This window comes from Desmodus rotundus, chromosome 11 (genome assembly GCF_022682495.2).
Source record: "Desmodus rotundus isolate HL8 chromosome 11, HLdesRot8A.1, whole genome shotgun sequence".
Taxonomy (NCBI): domain Eukaryota; kingdom Metazoa; phylum Chordata; class Mammalia; order Chiroptera; family Phyllostomidae; genus Desmodus; species Desmodus rotundus.
In genome coordinates, this window is record NC_071397.1 from 13,484,740 (window position 1) to 13,509,775 (window position 25,036).

A 25,036-nucleotide genomic window follows, 5' to 3' on the forward strand; every position below is an offset into this window, starting at 1 on the left:
ACTTCTTTTGTCAGATACATGTAAAGTGCTCACCCTGCAGTAGCCACCCATTTCAAGAAGAAAGGAGCATTCCCGTCTCATAGCCCTTGTACTTGCTGCGAACCTTTGGGAATGTTTTTCTTTGAGATGTCCTTACAGGGTTTTGTCTGATTTCAGTCGTCTCAGAAGTCACCTTTTCAGTGAGGCGTTTCCTTGACAGCTCTGTATAAAACAGCCAAAAGCTCCCATCTCCTGCTCTTTAATTCCCTTATCTTCTTTGATGTATTTGTTATTATTCTTTATTAATTTTCTTATTGTCTGCCCCGTGTTAGAATGTACATGTTGTTCATTACTGCATATTGAGTTTCTAGAAAGTCGGCACATTGGGGCTCAGTGAATAAATGAATAGTCTTTTGTGCTGTACAGAGAACTTTTCAAACACTTCATCATGTTAAATTCTCCTAACTTTTTTTAAATCCTCACCTGAGGACATGCTTACTGATTTTAGAGAGAGGGGGAGGGAAGGAGTGAGAGGGGCAAACATTGATATGCAAGAGACATTGATCAGTTGCCTCCTGTATGCTCCCCAGCTGGTGTTCGAACCCACAACCTAGGCATGTACCCTGGCTGGGCATTGAACCCGTAACCTTTGTGGTTTACAGGATGATGCTCCAACTGAGCCACACCAACTAGGGTAAATTCTCCTGACTTTTGAGGAGTGAGTTCACTCCATTTTAAAGGTGAAGAAATTGTAACTGGGATTATTCAACCTAGAGTGGTAAAAATCATAATTGGAATTGTCTTCTGATCTTTTTACCTTACTATGCTATTTAACGTATTGGGGGATGAATACTACCCAGTTCTCACTATTTTAGCCCACTTATTTGCCTGTTGTATCTTAATATTCTTTTAGTCATGCTTGTAGAACTAGATTTTCATGTACTTTTAGCCCTGTGAGAGTTAATGAGCAATGACAGTGGGTACAGTGGCATTTCCCATGGAATCAGTGCATTCTTAAATCTGAAATTTGGAAGTCAAAGTCAGTGAAGGGAAATTTGAATATAACTACTACTATTTAGTTAATTCAAAGTTCATATATTTGTTTATTCAATATATTGAGTGCTTAATGTGCAAGGTTTGGGGAATACAGTAATGAGAAACATAGGCGTGATTCTTCCCGTATTTGAGGCTTTTGGTCCTTTGCAAAAGAAAAGCTTACTAGACAAATGATATAATTCAACATGAGAAATGTTTGTGACAGGAAAGTTTAGGGTGCTGTAGATGTATGTCAGAAAACCCAAATTTAGCATGGTATGAGGGAATGCACCGCAGAAGTTACAGATTGAGATCCCAGAATGGGTAGGAGGTCCCTAGGCAAGTTTATGTCAGGAGGGTGAAGAAAGAGCATAGCCATTTCAAGATCTGAAACAGATTCAAGTTCAAATGGATTGTAGAGTGTATAGTTGGATGTGGTGAGTGTCAAGGCTGGAGAAATTATTGAGTCAGGTTTAAGAAGGCTTTACAGAAATGCTCAATCCAGTCACCAAGAAGGCTTAAAGGGGAGTGAAATGATTGCGTTGTTTTTTAGATTGGTTTGGTTGCATTGTTGAAAGGAGGTTGGAGAAGAATAAGACTGGGATAGCAAGATTAGTTGATAATGTTCTGATAATTAAGGTAGAAATAGTGTCAGCTTAGACTAGAGGAATGATCATGGGAATAGAGAAACACGGGTAGAATAGGAGCAAAATAGGTGGTATACAGAACTGCACCTTATAATGATGGCATATGGGAATGACTGAGGAAGAAGAGCCTGTGGCTACCAGGTTTTTGGCTCAAGAAGATGGGTGGATGGAGATACCACTTGTAGAGAGGAAGGGAAAAGTTTTGGAAGTTAATGAATTCGCCGTTGGAGATGTTTGGTTTGAGTCCTGGAGGGGTGTGAGGGCATCCAAGTGAAGATCCTTGGTAGTCAGTTATATATGTGGGTCTGAAATCTTGGATAAAAAGTTTGGGTGGATGTTCAAATTTAGGGCTTTAACGGTGTTTTAGGTGGTACAAGAAATCATGGAGTTAGATAAGAGTACCTAAGGAGAATGTCTAGAAAGAAAAAGGAAAAGAGCCTAGGACATGATCCTGTGTAGCAACATTTATGGTATGGACCAAGGTAGAGTAACTAAAAAAATGACCGAAAAGGCACAGAGAGCCAGGAGGAAACCTATGAGTGTGTGGTAGGTAGCACAAGGGAAAAGAGTTTTTCAGGGAAGGCGTGCACAGTAGTGTCAGATGCTGCTGCGAGGTTAAGTAAGGTAAATAAGATACCAAATAAAATGTAACCCTGGATTTAGGAGTGAAGAGATCGTTAATAACGTGGGCAAGAGCAGTAAAGAGAGGTCATCGGGATAGAAGCTGAAGTGAGGAGGAAGGGAGGTGAGTCAGTGGATAGTAAGTATAAAGCGGTGTAGCAGTTGAAGACAACATATGTCCAAGAATGTTTTTGTTCTTTAAAATGAAGTCTTGATTATTATTTTTTTAATTTGTATTATTATTTTAATCCTCACCCAAGGATATGCTTATTGATTTTGGTGGGGAACATCGATGTGAGGATAGATCTTAAAAGTTCTCATTAGAAGAAAAAAAATTTGTAATTATGCATTGTGATGGCACCAGAGCCCACTGTCTCTCCATGTGCACACACCGAGGGAAGGCCTTGTGAGGACACAGAAGGCAGCCATGTGCAAGCCAGGAAGAGAGATCACACCAGAACCCAGCCATGCTGGCACTCTGATCTTGGGTTTCCAGCCTTAAGAACTGAAAATGCTTAACACTCTCCCACCCCCTGACTCCTGCCCTTAATAAAGGAGAGAGGAAGCGAGGAGAAAAGATAGACAAAGATCAATGAGGTAAATAGAAAACAATTAGCAAGATACTGGATTTAAACCACCACATCATTGATTATGTTAAAATTAAGTTTGTAAATTCCAATCGGCAGGCCACTTAACTGGATGATAACATATGGTTTCACTTTAAATATAGTCATGTGTCCCTTATGACTGGATACATTCTGAGAAATGCGTTGTTAGGTCATTTCATTGTTGTGTGAACATTGTGGACTGTGCTTGTACAAACCTAGGTGGTGTAGTCTACTACCAAAGCTATATGGAACAGCCTGTTGCCCCTGAGGCATAGACCTGTCCAGCATGTTACTGTACTGAATACTGTAGGCAGTTGTAACACTATGGTAACTTGGTATACCTAACATCTAACCACAGAAAAGGTACAGTAAAAACACAGTTTGAAAGTCGGAAATGGTACACCTATATGGGGCACTTACCATGAAGGACTGGAATTTGTCCCGGGTGAGTCAGCGAGCGACTGGTGAGTGAACGTGAAGGCCTAGGACATTATTGTACACTGCCGTAGACTTTATAAACGCTGTACACACAGGCTACACTAAATGAGTATTTTTCTTTAATTATAAATTAACCTTAGCTTACCGTGACTTTTTTGCCTTATGAACTTTTTAATTTTATTAAGTAAAAAAGTTACAGTAGGTAATGCATTGAGCTGTGATTTTACGACAACTATGACATCACTAGGTAATCGGACTTTTTTCGATCCATTATAGTCTCATGGGACCATTGTTACATAGTCTGCTGATGCCCAAAATGATGTTCTATGGTGCATGACTGTATTACGGTACAGGTTTTAAAAAGGATGACAAAAAGATACTCTGTGCAAAGCACATGAAATCTAGAGTGGTTATATTAATGTCAAAGTATATTTCAAGAAAATAAATATTACCAAAGATAAAAAGGAATACTTTATAATGATAGAGTCAGTTCGAAATATTTACATAACAGTTCTAAATATGTATAACCTAATATCAGAACTTGAAAATACATGAGACAGAAACTGCCAGAAATTTAAAGAAACGGATAAATCCACAAGTAGATTTGAACATGCTTCTCTTAGTTATCAATAGAACCAGTGGACAAAAAAAAAAATAAGGGTTTGTAAGACTTGCATGATAACATCAAATGATGAGTGGACCTAACTGACACTCACAGAACCCCTGAGCCAGCAGTGGTAGAATACACGGGCATTTGAAGAGTACATGGAATGTCTAGCCGATAGACCCTGTGTTTCGGTCTATGTGACCCAAGCTCAGTGAATTTACAGCTCAGTGAATTTAAAGGTTTAAGTCCCTGCAGCGTAGGTTTTGTGACTACAGTGGAATTATCAATAACAGATATTTGGGAAATCTTCAGGTATATGGAAATTAAGTAACACTTGTAAATAACTAGTGGGTCGAAGAAGAAATGAGGGAAATTAGAATGGTTTTTGAAATTAATAAAAATGGAAACACAACACACCAGAATTTGTGGGATGCAGATAAAGCAGCACCTGTAGAGAAGTTGATAGCTTTAACAGCTGATTCAAAAAGAAATACAAAAATCAATAATTTATATCTTAGACTAGTAAAAGAGCAAATTGAATCTGAAAAAATTAGAAGGAAGGAAGGAAGGAAGAGCACAAAACTATGAAATAAAAAAACAAACCAACAGTCAAGGAAATCAATAAGTTCAACAGTTGATTTTTTCAAAAAAGATAAAAGAATTGATTAAGCTGATCAAGTAAAAAGAGGAACAAATATTATTGACAATCAGACATGAATGGAGTAAAACTACAGATCTGACAATATAAGCATAGTCAGGAAATGGGCCTATAATTTGACGACTTAGATGAGATACAAATTCCTTGAAAAGTACAACTTACCAAAATCGATGTAGATGAAATAAAAACTTGACAGTCAAAAAAAATTGAATTCATTATCAAACACCCTCACACAAAATTTTCTACCAAGGTGGTTTCACTGGTGAATTCTACCAAGCATTTAGTCTTAACATAAATGCTTTAAGATTTCTGAAATCTGTATGACTTTTATCAAAATCTGATGAAGTCATTAAGGAATTACAAACTATTATTTTAGGATCATAAACAGAGAAATTCTTAATAAACCATTGCCACATCAAATCCAACAAAATATGTGATACATCAAGACTGGTGGGGTTTATCCCACTAATTCAAAAGTTTATCTACCATATTAACAGTTTATAGGAGAAAAACCATATGGTCATCTCAATAGATGCAGAAAGATAATTTTACATATTCAACATTAGGATAAAAATTCTTTATAATAGCCACGGAAGGGAACTTTTAGTATTGGATAAAGCTGGTCTGTGAAAAATCTGCAGTCAGCCCTGGCTGGTATAGCTCAGTGGACTGACCACGGGCCTGCAAACCAAGGGCTTGCCAGTTTGATTCCCTGTCAGGGCAATATCATAATGGTAGATAAAAAGGACTGAAGTGTGGAAGCATGGATGGCTTACGCGTATTCTGCTTAGCAGGAGAAGCAGATAGAAAAGATGTGCTATGTGATTAAATTTGAAATCTAAAAATGACATTGCATTTAATGGTGACAACTTGAAGACCAATGGTTTCTTGAGAATATAGGGTAGGAAGGATTGTCTGAAATGGTAAACAAAGTATCCTTTTTGGAGTGACAAAATGTTCTATATTTTTAATTGTTGGGGTTACGTGGGGCACACATTTATCAAATGGATTGTCCATTTAAAATGGGTTTATTTTATTGTATATAAATATTCTCTTAAAAAAGTTGACTTAAAACTTTATTACAAAAAGTATATGAGGGGGGACCCACAAAAACCTGGAATTGTCTTCTGGAGGGCAGGCCCCTTATAGGACAGGCTTCCCCCACTGTGAGTGTTCTAGGAACCCATCTGTGTCAGTGTACCAGCTGGCATTGTTGTAAGAGGCTGTGTTTGGCTTCATGAATTTTTTTGAAGACTTAGTGCATTTGCCCATTTCATAATGGGTGATTTACAAGTTCACCTGCCCACATGACACTGAGCATTCGGTAGTTTTTGACCAAAAACAGCATGCCCCCTGCCCCGTGCCCTACCCTCCCTATTCACCCAATCTTGTCCCGAGTGACTGTTTTTGTTTCCCCTGATAAAAAAAGTCCTCAAAGGGAAACAGTTTGCCAATGTGGAAGAGGTGAAACAAAAATGACAGAAACACTAAAAGACATCAAAATCAGTAAGTTCAGAAACTGTTTTGAGCAGTGGGGAAAAAATCTCTGTAGGTGTAGTACATCAAATGGAGAGTACTTTGAAGGTGACTGAAGTTTAAACATGTAGGAATAAGTACACAATTTCTTATAAATTCATTCCAGGAGGTTTTTTTGGTTCCCTCCTCGGATGTGGCTTAGGCTCTAATGTCAAGTTATGAGAGTAGCATTATATTTAAGTTCATAAAATTTGTGTTTATTAATAACTCAGATATTTTCAAATGTGTGATTGGAGGCTTTTGTTGTTTGAATCATTATATTAAAATATTTAAAACTGGTTTTGGGGTTATCAGGAATTAGCTTCCAACACTGACTCTTACTTAAACCTTCTGTGGCCTTGGAAAAGTTCGTGACATCTGCTTGCCTGGTTTTTCAAAATGAGGAGTAATAGCGCTTAATGCTAAGTCTATGGATGGTTATAAAAATTAGACATAATTCATTTATAGTACTTAGCAAGTGCCTGCTACAAAAGCATGGAATAAGTGATAACTGCCATTTTTACTATTACCTGTTGTTAGTCTTGCTGCTAAATTTCAACATAAATTTTTAGTTTAGTGGGCTGAAATTTATCTATTTCTCCCCATTTCTCACCCTCATTCTAAAACATTTCTGGAATTTTTTTGTATGATTTACCCTAGAAATTTACTTCTTAGATTACAAGGTCCTTTGAGAATCTGTTGTAAGCTGTGCTGCTTTTACCTAGAAAACTGAACTGAAAAAATACCCACAGAGTTTTCCCTGGGGTTGTTCGTGCACTCCTTGAAGACTCTAAATGAGAACCCTTGCTATTGAGCAAGAATGTAGGGATAACTTTCTTACCATTTAATGTTAAACGCTATTTAACATTTTTGTACCACTATAATGTAAGTTTTCATGGACTGCTTCAAATTTAGTAACTTATATTACTTCATCCATGAGTTGAGGTGACAGGTGTTGAACTGCTGACTTTCTAAAATAAAAATTTGCTGATATTCCCAGTTTTTGTGTTTGGAAACTCACCCTAACTTTAATTAGACTGAATTGCATAACTGTTAAAAAGTGATTCAGTTTATCTTTTTAATTCTTCACGATTACATTTTATACCATCTTTGTCCAAAGCAGTAAATCTGACATTCTATTGTAAGAATCATGAATAATGTGGTTTCCTCAATTTCTTAATTAGCACTTTACTAATTAAAAAATACCTGAATTGTTAGTGTTTTACACAGATTCAGAAAAGTGTCAATGTAGAGTGCATCTTACTCTCGGATATATTAGTACTTAGTCATTTCGTTGTTTTTATTTGATGTTTTTTATTAGGAGTTACGCAGTGTAAAAACAATGGAGGGGGGAGTATCAAGAATTTCAGGATGCTAGGTGTCATTCTTCAAACACAAATTATTCTTTCAGAAGCTGCTTGGACTGGGCCTACCTTGTCTTTCCCCTCTCTGGGGAGTGGGAGTGAAAGTGCGCCTGCGTCGGTGACACAGCCAAAGAAAATTAGAGGAATTGGATTTGGAGATATTTTTAAAGAAGGCTCCGTAAAACTCAGGACAAGAACGCCCAGTAGTGAGATAGAAGAGAAGAAATCAGAAAAGGTAATAATACAGAGTAACTTCGCTTAGATTAACTCCACTGTTTTTCTGCTTAAGCATATTGCAGAACGTAAAAGTCACTTTGCAACTTTTAAATGTCCTATTTTGAAACCTATAGTCATTGGTTAAGAAAACTTGTGAGAAACTCTTGTCAAGTTTACAGAGATTAATGTTTGTATTTGATTTTTATAAAATTAGAATGTTTTGTTGTAAATTTAACACAAATTCTTAGTGGAAGCTTTAGAGTTACAATTGTCAGTTTAAAATTAGAAAAGGCAAGGGTTTTTTTTTTTTTTTTTTTTTTTTTTTTTGCTTTTTAAAGCTAAAATTATGTATTTTTCCCCTTTAATTTGAAGTAGGCAAGAGATGGGCCATTTTAAAATGGCTTCGCAATGGGAACTAAGTGTATTAGGCACTGTTTAGCTCTCCTGTGTTCTGTCAGCAATGGTGAAATCTCCTCACCTCTCTCTGTAAATGTATGGAGAACTTTATTTTTCTTATGCATTTCACTGGCATTGTGAAATAAATCAAAGTGAATGTACCATACGTTTTAATTTCTAACAAGAGATTTTAAACTAAATATGTAAGTGTTTACTTTGGGAAAAAGTAGCTACAATTTTAAGGGTACCTATTTCAGAGCTGTTCTTTCTGGTGTTAACATCAGGGAGCTTCAGAGGCTTCAGTTGTTATGTATTTTGGGGGGAAAATAGTTACAATCTTATGGGCATTTATTTCAAGGCTATTGTTCTTGGTGCTAACCTCTGGGAGCTTCAGATGGAGTGTTCAGATAGGATGCTTTTCCTGTGAGGTTGGTAGGGCACTGTTTCCCTTGTGGCTGTCATTTGTATGTCTTTATTTAACTCCTGAGAGTTTGAAGTATTTCGTATTTAATTGCCTAACTTAGCAATATTTCGCTTTTAAGACTCTTTTGGCTGGTGAAATATATTGTGAATTTTTCTCCTAATGTGTTTAGTTTCAACATGTTTTTTTATTTCTAGCTTGCTGCATATTTTCTCATGTCATTATGACTTGGTTCCGGAAAGAAAACTTGTACTTTGAATCCTATCTTCCGCTAGGTCTGACACTGCCTAGCCTTAAGATTATGGGTCCTCATTGATTCTTGGTTTTAAAGATAAAGATTGGAGTTCTTGTGGTTTTTGAAGTACTGCTGTATAATCATATAGTAGCTAGGAATGTCGGAGAAGCAATGTCTGCAGTAGGAGGGACACTAGATTGGATGATCTGGGGCCCCTTTCCAGCTCTAAAGCTTGTGACTCCATTTGATTTATGATATCACGAGCAATTTTTAAGTATCTTTATTAAACAAAGCAAAACCTCAAAAACAAATATGTACCTTTTCCCTAAGACCACTGCTTTAAAGTACTGTCTTATCTTTGGCTCGAGAATCATTTATTTTGCTTTGGAGAGTCTTTTAGGACAACTTGAGCAATCTTTTCAGGTGACATTAGCTAAGGAATATATGTGGGCAGAACATGAGGAATGGCATTTGAAAGATGGCCAGAGCCACCAGTTACAGGCCCAGGTTTGTTAATAAGAGCCACAGCTGTGGAACAAGGATTCACACCTGGTTTTCTGGGTGTGGATGCTCAGATAGTTTGAAGACTTGGTTGTACATTTTTCGCTCCTTGTCTTTCCTGGTCAATCTATAGTCTTATATCACAAGCACAGTGTTTGCTGATGGAAAGCTGAATGAGATTCTACTTGCAGATATTTAACAAGAAGTTCCAAAAAAGAGCTCTTAGGTAGACTGGTACATTGCTTTCAGAGGTGCATTGGGACATGTTTTGACCCAAGCTGGTCGTCTACCTGGTAACACCACCTTGCTCTTCACTGAGCAGCTGCTCCATTTCTTTGCTTTTGACACCCACAGGGCTTCCTATTAATTGTAACACTTCACAGCATTCATGGTTTGGTGTTTGAAAATATCCTCTAAAGGGCTTTCTCATTTGGACTCTTGACTTTTTCTTCTGTGCTACTTAGTAAGTTCATTAGTTTCTTCTGTGTGGTATCCAGGACATCCTGAGGGACCTCATTGTGTTTTTTAAATTCTTTAATTTGTTCTTCCTTCTGATCCAAGCCAGCATTTGCTTTATTCAGACACCCCTGTAACACGCCCAGTTTTCCATCTAGACTGCTCCATCTGTTCAGCTAGTACCAACTTCAGGTTAACTAGTGCATGAGAATATTGCTTTTCTTATTCCCGAGAGACAGAAAGCTGTAATAATGCACAATCATCTCTCTTCTTGGTAACAGCATTCAGTTGTTCGTGCAGTGACTACCTACATACTGGCGTGAAGGCTTGCCTTTTCCATCGCATTAAAATGGGTACGCGGCTTTTCCTCCAGTGCTGTGATTTTCCTTCTAAGTTTAGTTGTATCTTCTGCAGCCCAAGATTCTGGCAAAGGATGATCTTGTGGTCCTAAAGCATGGTTAGGGGATCTCTTGGTCTTGGCTTAAGTGTAATTCCTTGTCACATAAACATTGATCCTCTTACCCTAAGGCACAGTTTCCGTTTATTTCTGTTTCAATGCCAAAATGACATACCTGTCTCTTCCTCAAGCGATATAACTACATTTTCTAAATATATTTTATTGATTATTTTTATTGATTATAAAAAATAATCAATAAAATATATTTCCCCTCCACCTCCTCTTTATTCCCCTCCACCCTGTACCTCCCCCTCCCACCATTATTCCCCCAACTTCATGCCATGGGTCATACATATAAGTTCTTTGGCTTCTCCATTTCCCATACTATTTTTAACCTCCCCCTGTCTATTTTCTACCTACCATTTATGCTTCCTACTCCATTTCCCCCATTCTCCCCCACCTCCCTCCTGGCTGATAACCCTCCATGTGATCTCCATTTCTGTGAATGTGTTCCTGTTCTAGTTGTTTGCTTAGTTTGTTTTTGTTTTTGGTTTTTTTAGGTTCAGTTGTTGATAGCTGTGAGTTTGTTGTCATTTTACTCTTCATAGTTTCAGTATTTTTCTTAGATAAGTCCCTTTAACATTTCATATAATAAGGGCTTGGTGATGATGAACTTCTTTAACTTGACCTTATCTGGGGAAGCACTTTATCTGCCCTTCCATTCTAAATGAGAGCTTTGCTGAATAGAGTAATCTTGGATGTAGGTCATTGCTTTTCGTGACTTTGAATACTTCCTTCCATCCCCTTCTTGCTTGCAGTGTTTCTCTTTCTGCTTTTAAGATTCTCTCCTTATGTTTAATCTTGGGTAATGTAATTATGATGTGCCTTGGTATGTGCTTCCTTGGATCCAATTTTTTGGGACTCTCTGAGCTTCCCGGACTTTCCTGGAAGTCTGTTTCCTTTGCCAGATTAGGGAAGTTTTCCTTCATCATGTTTTCAATTTCTTCTCTTTCTCATCTCCTTCTGACATCCCTATGATTCGGATGTTGGAATATTTAAAGTTGTCCCAGAGGTTCCTAAGCCTCTCCTCATTTTATTGAATTCTTATTTCTTCATTCTGTTCCAGTTGAATGTTTATTTCTTCCTTCTCCAAATTGTTGATGTGAGTCCCGGTTTCTTTCCTGTCATTATGGGATCTCTATACATTTTCCTTTATTTCACGTTTCATAGCCTGCACTTCTTCCTCTCTTTTGCGACCATACTCACCATTTCTATGAGCATCCTGATTACTAGTGTTTTAAACTCTGCATCTGATAGGTTGGCTATTTCTTCATTGCTTAGTTGTATTTTTTGGGAATTTTGATCTGTTCTTTCATTTGGGCCATATTTTTTTTGTCTCAGTGCACCAGTTACGTAGTAAGGGGCAGAGCCTTAGATATTTGCAATGTTGCTGTGTTGTGTTGCCGTATGTGGGGGAGGGGTCCGAGAGGGAACAATGCCACTTGCTCAGCTCTTGGTCCACTTTTAGTCACTTCCTCCATATCCCACAAGCAAATTGGGCCCTTCTGTTGCTGATTCCTGGTTGGGTGGTTTTGCATATGTTCTAGGACCCTGTGGATCTCTCCAACTCTCCTGTGAGACTGGGAGTTTTCTCCTGCCACTGCAACCCCCACAAGTTTTTACAGCCAGAGCTTTTGAAGCTTTATTTACCTGCACTGGAACCCTGGGTTGTGTGTTCTGTCTCGCTCCCCAGTTGTTCCTCCTGGCTTATCCTGCTCCACCAGCTGTCACCTGGCCACTCACCCCCCCTCCCTTCTGGTCTTCCAGCCACCCCCTTGTCCCGAATCCTCTCCACCCCATTGCTGGTCTGGACGAATGTTTCTTCTTTAACTCCTTGGTTGTCAGGCTTCCATACAGTTCAATTTTCTGGCAGTTCTGGTTATTTTTTGTTTTTAAATTTGTTTTTGTCTTTCTTTCGGTCATGCGAGGAGGCAAAATGTGTCTACCTCCATCTTGTCTGGAAGTCCTCGAGATATAACTTCTTTTCAAAGCGGATTTAATTCCCCTGTCATGCTCTTTTTTCCCCCCAGTAGTTCCTCTACAGCAAGAGCCTTCTTCATCATTGCAACATACTCCAATTTTCTTTACTCATCATAGAAAGTCACATATTTTTGTCTACTACTGCTTGACTTTCTGTTTCCTTTTCCTGAGACGTTTCTACAATTTTTTCATTTTCCTGTTTGATTTTCCAAAGTTGACTTCAAAAATTAGTAGTCTGTCCTTCAGGTTGTTTACTGCCTTCCTCAGGAGTTATTTTCATTATTTTATTAGTGAAATTTTTACTTAAAGAGAGGAATTCAATTTGACTTTGTGCTGATTCCTTCTCCAAATTCTGATTGTTGTCAGTGAGATTGTCATCATGGTTTAAACTGCTGCATCTCATTGTTTTATTTTCAGCATCAGACTGTGCTTGTTGCATTCTCAGCACTTCTTCCACAGATGTACTTTGTGGAAGAATTTTTTCCTTTTATGTCACCTTATCATTTTGCTTCATAATATCGGGCTTCAATTCACATTTCTCAGTTGTTTTTTTTTCTTTTTCTCATTTTTCTGGTCTTGTTCTGTCCTTGAAACATCTCTTACTTTGTACAGAAGATAATTTTTTTCTTGAGGGATTTCATTCTAATTTCAAGTCCTTTGATCTTCTTGGTAGACTGTTATTTTTCTGTTTGTAGAATTGGAATAGTTTTTTGCAGTACCATAAATTTTAGAATCATCAGGTTCTCTGATTCCCAAGCCGCGCTGCTGTAAAAGATGTTCAAGTTGTGTGATTTTTCTTTTGTACTCATTTACTTTATCTTGATGCCTTCGCCTTACTTCTCTCACTTTATATTCATGAACATTCTGCAATCCTGCCATTTCAAGCTGATGATTATCAATATTGTTTTTCTTTTGTTCAAGTTTCTTGATGGTATATTGAAGTTTGTAGAAGTCATGGTCATCATAGCTGTTCCCTGCGAGAGTCTGAGCAAAACGTCTCCAATGGCTAACTCCAGCCTCAAGTGCTACAGCTTTATTTGACAGTGGTTATTACTTGTTGTGATGAAATCAGGTCGGGAAAGGCCATATCATCTCTGTTGTGAGCTGATGCAGGGGTTGATGGTACAAGACCAGCTCCAGAATATCCTGACTGAGTGGTCGGCTGCAGTTTTGCAACTTATTCTTCACCACGATCTGTCTTTTTTAAAGGGATTGATTTCTAAGTCTTTCTGTTGAGAGCAGCAGACGCATGGGGGTTGATGTCAGCACCAGAAGAAGGCGATGCAGGAGTTGATGGTACAACGCCAGCTCTAGAATTTCCTGACCAAGTGGCTGACTGCAGCTTCTGCAACTTAGTCTAATTTTAGCACCCGGGAGCTGGAAGATCTGGCCTGGGCCTAACAAGGGACTCTTCTCCAGTGACACATCCCCAGCAGGCCTCCCCTGCTTCCGCTGTCTCAGAAAATCCACCCTGCCTTTGACTTTCTTGTCAGACAGCTCATGTTGTCCTGCAGCTTGTGGTTTCCATGGCACAGGTTTCTTTTTTTACAATTGAAGTTGAATTCACACAGTGACACACATCGTCTTAGGAGTACAAGTGAGCATATTTGGGCAAATGTGCATGCCTGTGCATCACGCCTACTCTGGAAATCTTTCCATCGCCGCTTCTGATGCCCACTCCTCCAGAGCTGTCATTACTGAGAGTTGCCTCGGCGTCACCCTGCAGGATGGCCTTTCGAGGCCTGCTCTGATCACTGATCTCGGAGTTGTTGATAAGCAGAGAAGTTACAAGTTTTGAGCTATCATTTAAGTAGGTTTTGAGATCTTGGCAGAGTTTTCAGTCACATTACTAACCTGGCTCTAAGTACCATTAGGGAAAGCTGGATGACTGTAAATGTAGATTTTGTCTAATAGTATTATCTTTATTCTAACTTAAAAATTTGATCTCATCCTTCTCTATTCTGGCCCTTAATCCTACAGTCACAGGGATCCAGAACTCAGAGTGTGGAGATAAAAACAGACACTGAAGGTAAAATTAAAGGTAGGTGTTTGAATACAAAGATTTCATACTAGGAATGAAAGATGCTCAAATATGTTAGATTTTTTAAAAACTTTCGTCAACACTGTACTACTTGATCAGAGTATTAAATCCTGCTTAGGTGTAAGCACCATGAAGTCAAGGTTTTTAAGATGTTTTGTTCTCTAATGTTCTACCCCCACAATTAGAACTGAGCCTATAGCATAGTAGGACTTAGTAAGTAGTTGAATGAAGGATGAATAAAATTATTACTTAACATGTAGTATTGGCTGAAATTATTAAATTCATTTTAATAGTTTCTAGTGTACATTTCTTTGCACAAAATAGAGACTTCATAGGTTTTTTTTTTGAAAGAATCCATTTATATAAGTTACATTATTTACATTCTTTATTTTAGCTAAGGAATATTGTAGAACATTATTTGCCTATGAAGGTGCTAATGAAGATGAACTTACTTTCAAAGAGGGAGAGATAATCCACTTGATAAGTAAGGTAAGATCTTTCTCTGTTCTTCACTGAATCATATCATGTAATTTATTCATAGAAATATTTCTCAATACTCTTCCATTCCCCCCAGCATGTGAGGTTTAGAAGAGCTGGGACTTTCTCTTACTTATTTCTCTGTCCTGAGAACCTGCACATAGTCACATAGTGAGTGCTGAGAGAGGGTTTGGTTTTGTTTTTAAATTTTCACTGTCTTTGTTATAATGGTTTGGAAAATTACCATCATGTTGTGTTTTTACCTCTAGCCCTAACCCCCTCCAGGTTTATCTTCTTTCTCTCTTATTTCAATCCATTTTTTCCCACCTAATGTTTGTTGCATTGTTTTTAATAGAAAAAAACAAAGAATAATAAGGAAATAATTTAAATGTCCATCAATGTGTAAGTGGTTATGAAACTTTATACTGTGGGAAATAGTGCAGCTATTTCAAAGAAGGAGGTAGTTTTATAACTTGGCAAAAGGAAACTCAGTATTATTGGTGTATGGGCAGAACCTATAATTAATATTTGTAATACAGTAAAAGTTATGAATATGTTGTTCTTTTGGTGTAATTCTATTGTATAGTTTTGGAAATTTCTCCCCCCCCCCCCTTTTTTTAATCCTTACCCAAGGACATGCTTATTGATTTTAGCAAGAGGGGGAGGGAAAGAGAGAACGCATGGATCAGTCACCTCTTGTATGCGCCCTGACCAGGAACCAAACCTGTAACCTAGACATGTGACCCGACCAGGAATTGAACCCACAACCCTTCCGCCTATGGGAGGCCCCTCCAACCAACTGAGCCACATCGGCCAGGGCTCCGTTGTTTTAAGTCAACAATCAGGTGGTTCACTGTATGCCATTTTGAATATTCCTACAGTTTGGACTAATTTCTCATGGAAGGATGGCATTTGGAAGGAGTTGAAGAAGAGCCTATTAATTTCTAATGCATGTGAATAATATGATTTAATATTTGGTATATAAAATGTTGGGAAGACTGTCAAGTAAGATACAGTTTGGTAATTCATATTCTCTGTTCACCCTCTCCATTTTCTTTCCTTGTTATTTTCTCCTATCCAACAACTTTTTTAATTTTATCCTCATCCAGGAATACATTTTACTACTGATTTTAGAAAGAGACAGAGAGACATCGGTGTGAGAGAAAAACATCTATTGGTTGTCTCCCGTATTTGCTCTGGGAATCAAAACTGAAACCTTTCAGTGTACAGGATGGCATTCCAACCAACCGAGTCGCCAGGCCAGGGCATCCAAGAACGTTTTATCCTTGTAAATTAAATTTAAAGTTACCTGACTTATTTTTTTTTAAAATTAGCACTGGCTGGTATGGCTTGTTGGATTGAGCACCAGCCTGTAAACCGAAAGGTCACCAGTTCGATTCCCAGTCCAGGGCACATGCCTGGGTTGCAGACCAGGTCCACAGTTGGGGGCATATAAGAGGCAACCAATCACACATTAATGTTTCTCTCCTGTTTTTGTCCCTTCCTTCCCTTCTCTCTAAGAATAAATAAAATCTTTTAAAAAAAATTAAACCCAGTTTTATAACTAGTGCTAGAAGTATTTGTAATTTTCCCCTTATATAAAGATAATCCATACAATCTTAATTATTCTTCATTTTGCATTTTAGGAGACCGGAGAAGCTGGCTGGTGGAAGGGTGAACTTAATGGTAAAGAAGGAGTATTTCCAGACAATTTTGCCGTTCTGATAAATGAACTGGATAAGGACTTTCCAGTAAGCTTTTATTTTTAATGGTGATAATAGTTTAAAGAACCTTTAGCCAATGTTTCTTTATAAGCAGAGTTTTTATATTGTTACTGAATAGTTTTATGAGAGTTTTAGATTCATGTCTTCAGGTAACTTTCTTGAATTAATGGAAAAAAAAAAAAACACTATTTCAGTTCTGTGCTTTATTCCTGTTTTTTCCCCATTGATTATATTAGAGAGTAACCTTAGACTCAATATTATAATTAAAAGAAAAAAAGCTAGCCGTGCTAGTTAGGCAGGTTAGCACTTGCCTGGAAGAAATTATATTTTTATTTAATTTTGTTGAAAATAAGGCAATTTCTATCTTACTGTTATTTTCTCAGTGCATTTTGTGGAGAATAAGAAACAGTCTTCACCTCCTTATAGGATTTAATATGTCTATTTTATTTCTCATGGTGAATAAAGTGAGGCTGAGTTTTGTCAGTGATCTTTTGGTTTTCTACAACTTGCTCCCTTGTTTCCTCCCATAGAGTGATGGATCCAATTGAGGTTTTAAATAAAGCAGGGGGAAGGGGAGTTAGAGGGCAGACACACAGCAAGACAATCTACCATATTGGATTTAGGCCATTGCAGAAATCTGTAATCTTTTTGGTCTGTCACTTAGGTCAGTAAATTATTCGAGTTTACTCTGTGGAGGTTTATTCCGTCTTAGGCCCTTCCTTTGGTGGATTTGATTCACTGTTGATTCAGTCTTCAGTGTGTTTTATTTTTATACTTTTTTTAATGAGCACGCTTGTTATTAGTTGTTTTTAATATGGAAAAACCAAATTCACATACTTAGAAATGTGTCTCAAGCTTTTGAACACATTAAGTGGAATCTTATAAGTGACTCCTTCTAAGTCTGGGAGAATTTAAACAAAGGAAACACAGACCTTTGGCTTTATCTTCTCTTTGACATTAGATACTTTGTTTTTCATTTGAAAACCAAGTCTCTTTCTCTACCTTTCCTTGCTACCCCTCCCTTCCCACCCAACTTATCTGTTAAAGACGGTACAATGGTGCTGGGAATCTTAAGCTGTGGGAGGGAGGACAGAACATTTTTGTTGATCATTAAGAATTTATAGGTTTACATTACAGGGATAAAGCTTGAAATACTTGAATTTTTATCAAGGAGGTATTTGTTCTAACAGATACATTTTTGTCGGTGACCTTTTGTGGCATCGTTAGGGTTTATCTCATAATTTTTCGCAGGTGGGGGTTGAAGAGAGATACTCATGTACTTTTGATTTTAATGACCAGAATTTAACTACATTTACTATTTAAGTGTTCAACTATTTTTACCATTATTATTTTGATAGAAACCAAAGAAACCACCACCTCCTGCTAAGGGTCCAGGTATGTAAGAAAAACATTATTCAGTTTGCTGTTCACATCTTTATCTTCTCAAATTGTGAAATTGGGTCTAATATATGTGTTGTATACCAATTTTTATAAGGATATAAAAATTGAATGTTCGCATACATTAATGTCTGTTAGTATTTGTTTAAGTACAAGGCATATAAAATAGGAATCTTGAAATAATTTGTATGCTTTAGTTCTGTGTCATTTTGAGTTAAGAGACTTGACTAAGTTTAAAACCTGCTAAGAAAACTTAATATATTGACCTGACAAATTTTATTTCCTATGTTTTCAGATGAAATCAATTTGTTAATGTTGCAAATAAAAACCGATTATATATTCTTCCTTAAGAGAATGTGCTAAGGTATTAAACAAATTAGAAGAGTTTATTTTTTAAAGACCATTGAATTTTTAAAAACCTAGTTTTCTAGAGTTAACTTTTTGTAATCTGGCTCTTTGTGTCTTTCAGTGAATTTCCACCCTCCAGTTTCTGATTTTTTTAAATACAGTACAATTTTTTGTACTTGAAAGATTTGCTCTCTTTAGAATGGTATAAGTTCTTTCCTTCTCAATGGTTTTAGCTTTGTATTTGCTGACATAATCCCCAAAAAGGAAAGCACAAGTTAAAAGTAATTTTTATATAAGACAGTGTTGACCTGGCTGGTGTGGCTCCATGGATTGAGTGTGGGCTGCGAACCAAAGGGTCATCAGTTCGATTCCCAGTCAGGGCACATGCCTGGGTTGCAGGCCAGGTCCCCAGTGGGAGCCATGTGATAGGCAACCACACATTGATATTTCTCTCCCTCTTTTTCTCCCTCCCTTCCACTCTCTAAAAATAAATAAATAAATAAAAGAAGTGTTTGAAGTTTAAACAAAAAAAGACACTGTTGAAGGCTTTTTGGAAACTAGTTAAATTGGGATTATGAAATTAGTTAAAATTATATATAATAAAACATTTAATTTTCCACAGTCACAGTGGGAGCATTTCAAGTCTTCAGTAGTCAATATCAGGCAGCATAACAATTGAATATTTCCATCATCATTGTTAGTTCTTCAGGAGAGAGGTGGTGTAACGGATGTGAACACCTTCATTTGACAAAAAAGGAACTGAGATTTTAGAGTTACTATTTGCTCATGCCAACCATGACAGGTACAGTGTTAGATTCAGCCTAGTGATTTCAGGTACATTGTTATTTCTCTTAAACCATTTTTTAATCTGATGTTATTTTTGAACTAACCTTTAGTTTGTAGTATAATTGTTTTTGTGCTCTAAAGCGATTTTTTTTAAGTATGAACTTTTTTTTTTTTCTTAGCCCCCAAACCTGAACTGATATCTGCAGAGAAAAAGTGTTTTCCTATAAAGCCTGAAGAAAGAGGTATGGCTAATCTTTCCACTTTTAGAAAAATAACTTTTTTTTGGCATTCTAAAGGAAAACATCTCTCCACACTGAGTCACTTACAGTGATATTAAGAAATGTTCAGTGTTTACTTTGCAGTGTTTGGTGTTTTCTGGGAGGAAGTAGTTTGTCAAGATCCACAGGAAATTAAGACTTTACTCAGCCCTGGCTGGTGTGGCTCAGTTGGTTGGAGTGTCATCCCGTAACCAAAAGTTTGCGGGTTCGGTTCCTGGTCAGGGCATGTGTGATCCCTGGTGCAGGCGTGTGCAGGAGGCAACTGTCCAGTGCTTCTCTCTGGCATCACTGTCCCTCTGTCTCCCTTCCTCTCTGACAACAATGAGAGAATGTCCTCATGTAAGGATTAAAATAAGGAAGTAAATAAAAACGATTTTATTCAAACTGATACCAATTTACATGCATTAAAATGTTAAACTATTTCTTTAGTAAGGATGTAGTACTTAATCATAGTTATCTCAAGCAATGTATAAGAAAACTAAGCATACACAGTTATACTTCTATTATTTTTATAGTGCTTCAGTTGAAATAAATTTTTAAAATTTCTTAAGGATAAATGTATTATAATATAAAACATGGAAATGATTTATAATGTATTGTTTCATTTTCACTGTATTTTTTGCCATGTAAACTTGAAGTTATTCCAAGCTATGTATTTTATTAAAAAGCATTACTTATTTTGTATAATTATTGATTAATTTGGAGAATATACCTCCTTTGTACAGAAAGATCTCGAGTGGTTATATCAGGTAGATGAAGCTTTATATTCATGCAAAAACTTGAATACTATTTTAGAACGGTTTTGTTTCTACTCCTTGTCTTTGTCTTAACCAAATTGTGACTGACTTCTCTTAACTGATTTCTCCTACATTAGTTCCTTGTCTGGTTTCTGTTTTACATCTTTGCAGGACTCATTTTTTTAATAGACTTTTTTAGAACAGTTTTAGATTCAAGTAAATTTGGGCAGAAAGCAAGGTCCCCGTGTACTCCCTGCCCCCACACACACACACTTCCCCACCATTGAAAACCTGCGTGGGAGTGGCACCTTTGTTACAATCAGTGCACCTCCACCGACACATCATTACCTCCCAAAGATGATCGTTTTCAGCAGGTTTCACTTCTAGAGTTGTACATTTTATGAGTTTGGACAGATGTATAATTTGACAAATGTGTACTTGTGATAACATATAGAATAGTCCACTGCCCTAAATATCCTCCCTGCTCTACCTCTTCATTTCTTCCTTCCCCAATCCCTGGCAAATGCTGACACTTTTATTACCTCTACAATCTTGCCTTTTTCAGAATGTCATATGGTGGTAATCATGCATTGTGTGGGCTTTTCACATTGGCTTTTTTCACTTGGTAATATGTCTTTAAAGTTACTTCAAGTCTTTTCAGAGTTTAATGGCTCACTTCTTTTTAGTGCTAATTAATATTCTATTGTTTGGGGCCATTCACCTACCGGAAGGGTATCTTGGTTGCTTCCAATCTTCGGCAGTTATGAATAAAGCTGCTCTAAACATCTCCATGCGTTTTTTTGTCTGTACATAAGTTTTCAGTTCACCATGTTAAGTACCAAGGAGTATGGTTGTCAAATCATATGGTAAGGATATTTTTAGTTTTCTAAGAAATCATCAAACTATCTTCCAAAGTGTGTATATCATTTTGCATTCCCACCAGCGATTGAGAGCTCCCCATTGCTCCACTTCCTGGCTAATAATTGGTGTCGTCAGGAACTGATCCCACATTACATTTTTGTTACCATCCTCTACCATTTTTACTGACTGAATGAAGCAACCATGCTCTTTTTCCTGAATATGTTGTGTACCTTCATAGCTTTAGTTCTTTCTCATTATTTGAGCTCTGTATGGAAGGGTTTTTTTTTAATATATATATATTACCTCTTTTTTTACATTTGAGAATTTTTTATTTATGGTGTAAAAATAATTTGTACTTAGTAAAAGCACTTCTTAATCTCAGATTAGTCCTTTGTGGCATCACCATTGTTAGGTCCAATTCTTGGATCACTAGTACTTGGTGACAGTGTCTGTCCTACATGAAACTCAGCTACAAAGATATGTAGCAGTTTGTTGCTAGCTTCATCATCTACATTATGATATTCTTTTTACAGTCCTCTCCATCAAGTAGATAGTTTATTAAAATTCAAATACTGACTTCTCCTATTTTCTGAAATCAGTGAGTTGATCTTATAATCAAAATTGATGGAGATGCATTTTTATTACATTTATCTCCTCAAAATTCTGGCCATGATGAGTAGCAGAGACTGAATTTTTCCTCCTGAAATACAAAAACTAGGAAACTGGACAAAATGTCCAAATATTTCATATAGTGTCAGAGACTGAACAACAGGTAGCATAGGATTGTTGTCACTGAGAGGAGTTTTCAAGGAGACCAATGAGGCAAGCCCGAAAATTATCCCCAGCTTATTGTGTGGAAGCATTTTACAGGCAACAGGAAAGAGGAGGCCAGACAGAGCTTAGTTTTTCTGCAGAGTTGAGAAGATTGGGGTTTAGGGAGGCCAAAGCAGCTGTAGTTTGTGGGGCAGAATGCCAGGGTGGAAGGTAACTACACAGAGGGGGCACTGGGAGCATTGAGAGACTTACCATGAGGCTTCCTTTGGATGAGCACTAGAGTACACACGCGTGTAAGAACACTTTCATAGCTGGAGAAATAAGTGCTGGCAAGCATTTGGTGAAGCAGTTTCTGGAAAGACAAATCCGTGTTCAAACTTAAACAATAGGGAAACAGTCTTAGATAATTGGAAGGCCAGAAGTAGGAGTCATCTGACCTCCCCTCCCCCCAAGTCTGCAATTTTATTATGGACCTGGATTATATCTCTCTCTCCATTCTGCCATTCTTAATGCCTACTAAATTAATTCCCCTTGTGGTGACAGTGACAATCAGGGCAACATGATTTCTTGCCCGTTTGATAGGAAAGAGGAAGACCTCTCCACAGCTATGGGATGTAAGTCTTTCTCAGTTTTTTGGACCAACTTTGGACACATGCACTTCTAGACTGATCAGTCTTGTAAAAAGAATGCTGTGCGCGTAGTGGCTTGGCATAATCATGTAAAAGCAGGGTGTATTTGCGTGAATAAAATATATTATCTGCTAAAGATACTGATATACTAGGCTCTACAATGAGGAAGGTGGTTTAGGTTTTACATTACATACAGCTTGTCGAATGGTGGGATCCCAAGGGTTGCGAGGATGGGGATGAAATAGAGACAGTTCCTGGAGGAAAATGTGCATGACTTCAGCTTTGACAGGGAATTTGATACGAATATAGGAAATACAAGATGAACCTTTGCTAAGAGTTTGTGTTAAGCATTTACACATAATCAAGAAGTGTTGTGGATTCCAACGTTATAAAATGCAAAGAATACTTCCCTATATAGCTTCCTTGTAGTCTTTCTGCTAGAGACAAAAGACAAAGATAATCCTGAAAGCAGCCAGAGTATGAGACATACTACTTTAGATGGGCAAAAATCAGACAGACAGTTGCTTCTCGGTAGGAAAATATGGAAGCCTGAAAATGATGGGATGATGTCAGCAACGTGTTAAAGGAAATAACTGCTAACAGAGATTTATATTGCCAGTGAAAATATCTTCAGAAAAAAAGATAAAGATGTTTTCAGATCAGTTAAATCAGAAATAATTTATTAACACTGGTATGCTAATACTACTGGCAATATTAACGGGTGTTATTCAAGCAGAAGGGAACTGATTCTAAGTGTAAGGTGGGAGGTGCAGATATGAAGAGCAACAGAAAGGCTTAGATAGATAGGTGAGTTTAAATACTGGCTGTATGAAACGTTGACGACGTCTCCTGGGCTTTTATAGACGTGAGGGCACAGGACCACAGGGGTGGAAATGGAGTTAAGGTTCTAGCCAGTAGGAAATTTAAATGTGACTTTACTAAGGCAAGGACATGTGTTGTCATCTCTAGGCAACTACAAAAATAGAATGATGTATAGGTAGTAAGATAATAATAGTAAGGAGAATATGGAATAATAAAAATACAAAGAAGCTAGAGAGAGAACATGAAAACAGGCCAAGCAAGAAAAAAATAACAAATATTAAGTAACTACAGAAAATGTAAGTGGGCAAAATATTCCCATTAAAAGAGAAATCTTAAGACTGAAAAAGAAAAATAAACCCAGCCATATTTTGTTAGCAAGAGACATATCTAAATGATAAGGATTCAGGAAGATTAAGTTGAAAGGATGGACAAAGATATTCCAGGCAAATGTCAGTCAAAAGAAAGGTGGTTTAACTGTATATTAATTGCTGACAAAGTTGACTATAGTAAAGACGAAACATTATTTAATAGAGACATTTAAGTCCATGTGACTTATAAAACAATTGCCATTGTAGTATAGAAAAGATAAATAATGTTGATTAACCGACATTTATATATAAGAAGTAAATAAATGAATCCTAACCTCTGTCTTACACTGTACACAGATTTGAATCCAGAAATAGTTTGATACGTGCTTGCCTTATGACCAGAGTTGCACTGTAAAGTAGGGGTAAAAGACATTCGTTTCAATAAATGATGCTGAATGAAACTGACTCTACCTTAGAAAATACTTGTGTCAGTTACTTCCATGTTGATTGTGCTGTGAATTTTCTACAAGGTAATAAATATAAGCAAGTATTTGTATGACCTTGGAGTCAGGAGGATTTTTTTTTTAAGCCTCACCTAAGGACATTCTCACTGATCTTAGAGAGAGGAAAAGGGAGGGATGGAGGGAGGGAGGGAGAGGGGGAGAGAGACAGAGACAGACAGACAGGCACAGACATTGATATGAGAAACTGGGATTGGTTGCCTCCTGTATGGACCTGGCTGGGGATTGTATACACCCTGACAAGACACCAAATCCACAACCCAGGCCTGTGCCCTGACCAGGAATCAAACTGCTACCTTTCAGTTTACCTGACGTCACTCCAAGCAACTGAGACACACCAGCCAGGGTGGAAGGATTTCTTTAACAAGCTAGATAAGGCACCTACTGTAAGGGAAAAGATTCATTGTACTACATTAAAATTAGTAATGCCTATTACAACGACATTAGGAGGATGAAAAGTTGTGGAGATTTATATATATATAAATTCCTACAAAGGCAGCCCAAAAATGTAGTTAATAGAATTGAATAGTCACTTTGTCAGTATGAAAAGTTACTCAATTTCATTGTCAGGAAGGGAATATAAATGTAAACCAAAGTAAGATTCTCACCAAGATGGGTGAGGTTTTTTTTAAAGACTAATATTATATGATGGAGAGGATGAGATTAGCAGAACTGTCATACCGGTTAGTGAGAACATGTATTTTTATCTAATACGAAGAACTAAATTTGAATCTGTTCATATCCTGTTATCCAGCACTTTTACTTCTAGTTGTAGACCTAGCAGAAATGTGTGCTCCATAATATGCACCGAAAGACTCATTTTTTAAATTGTTTATTGGGGTGATATTGGTTAATAAAACTATATAGGCTTTAGGTATACCATTCTATAATACATTATCTGTATGTTGCCAAAAGACTCCTTTGAGAAAGTTTTTTTACAGCATTATTTATATTGACTCCCAACTGGAAACAACACAAGTGCCTACGAGCAGTTGAATGCACAAATAAATTGAAATGTCTCCGTACCAGAATACTATATGGCAACAAGTAAATGAACTAGAGTTTCACATGGCAACACGAATTCCACTGATGTAAAGTTCCAGTATGCAAACGGGGCCTGTGGTGTCAGAAGAAACCTTTTGGTAGGAGCAGTGGGGTAGTAGTTGGGGGAAGAGGCACATGGGGAACTGTAATGTGG

General features: G+C 37.3%; 1 protein-coding gene across 3 annotated transcripts in view; it reads left to right on the forward strand.

Moving 5' to 3' along the window:
• The window catches only part of CD2AP (CD2 associated protein), a 102,785-nt gene that overhangs the window by 49,987 nt on the left and 27,762 nt on the right, over positions 1-25,036 (forward strand). For 2 of the 3 annotated variants that reach the window (XM_053913482.1, XM_053913484.1), the window contains exons 6-11: positions 7,520-7,707; positions 14,115-14,175; positions 14,570-14,664; positions 16,299-16,403; positions 17,735-17,771; positions 19,088-19,150. In XM_053913482.1, the coding sequence (XP_053769457.1) occupies positions 7,520-7,707; positions 14,115-14,175; positions 14,570-14,664; positions 16,299-16,403; positions 17,735-17,771; positions 19,088-19,150 (549 nt within the window). The remainder of the gene's footprint in view (positions 1-7,519; positions 7,708-14,114; positions 14,176-14,569; positions 14,665-16,298; positions 16,404-17,734; positions 17,772-19,087; positions 19,151-25,036) is intronic. The other variant, XM_053913483.1, reaches the window with a different exon arrangement.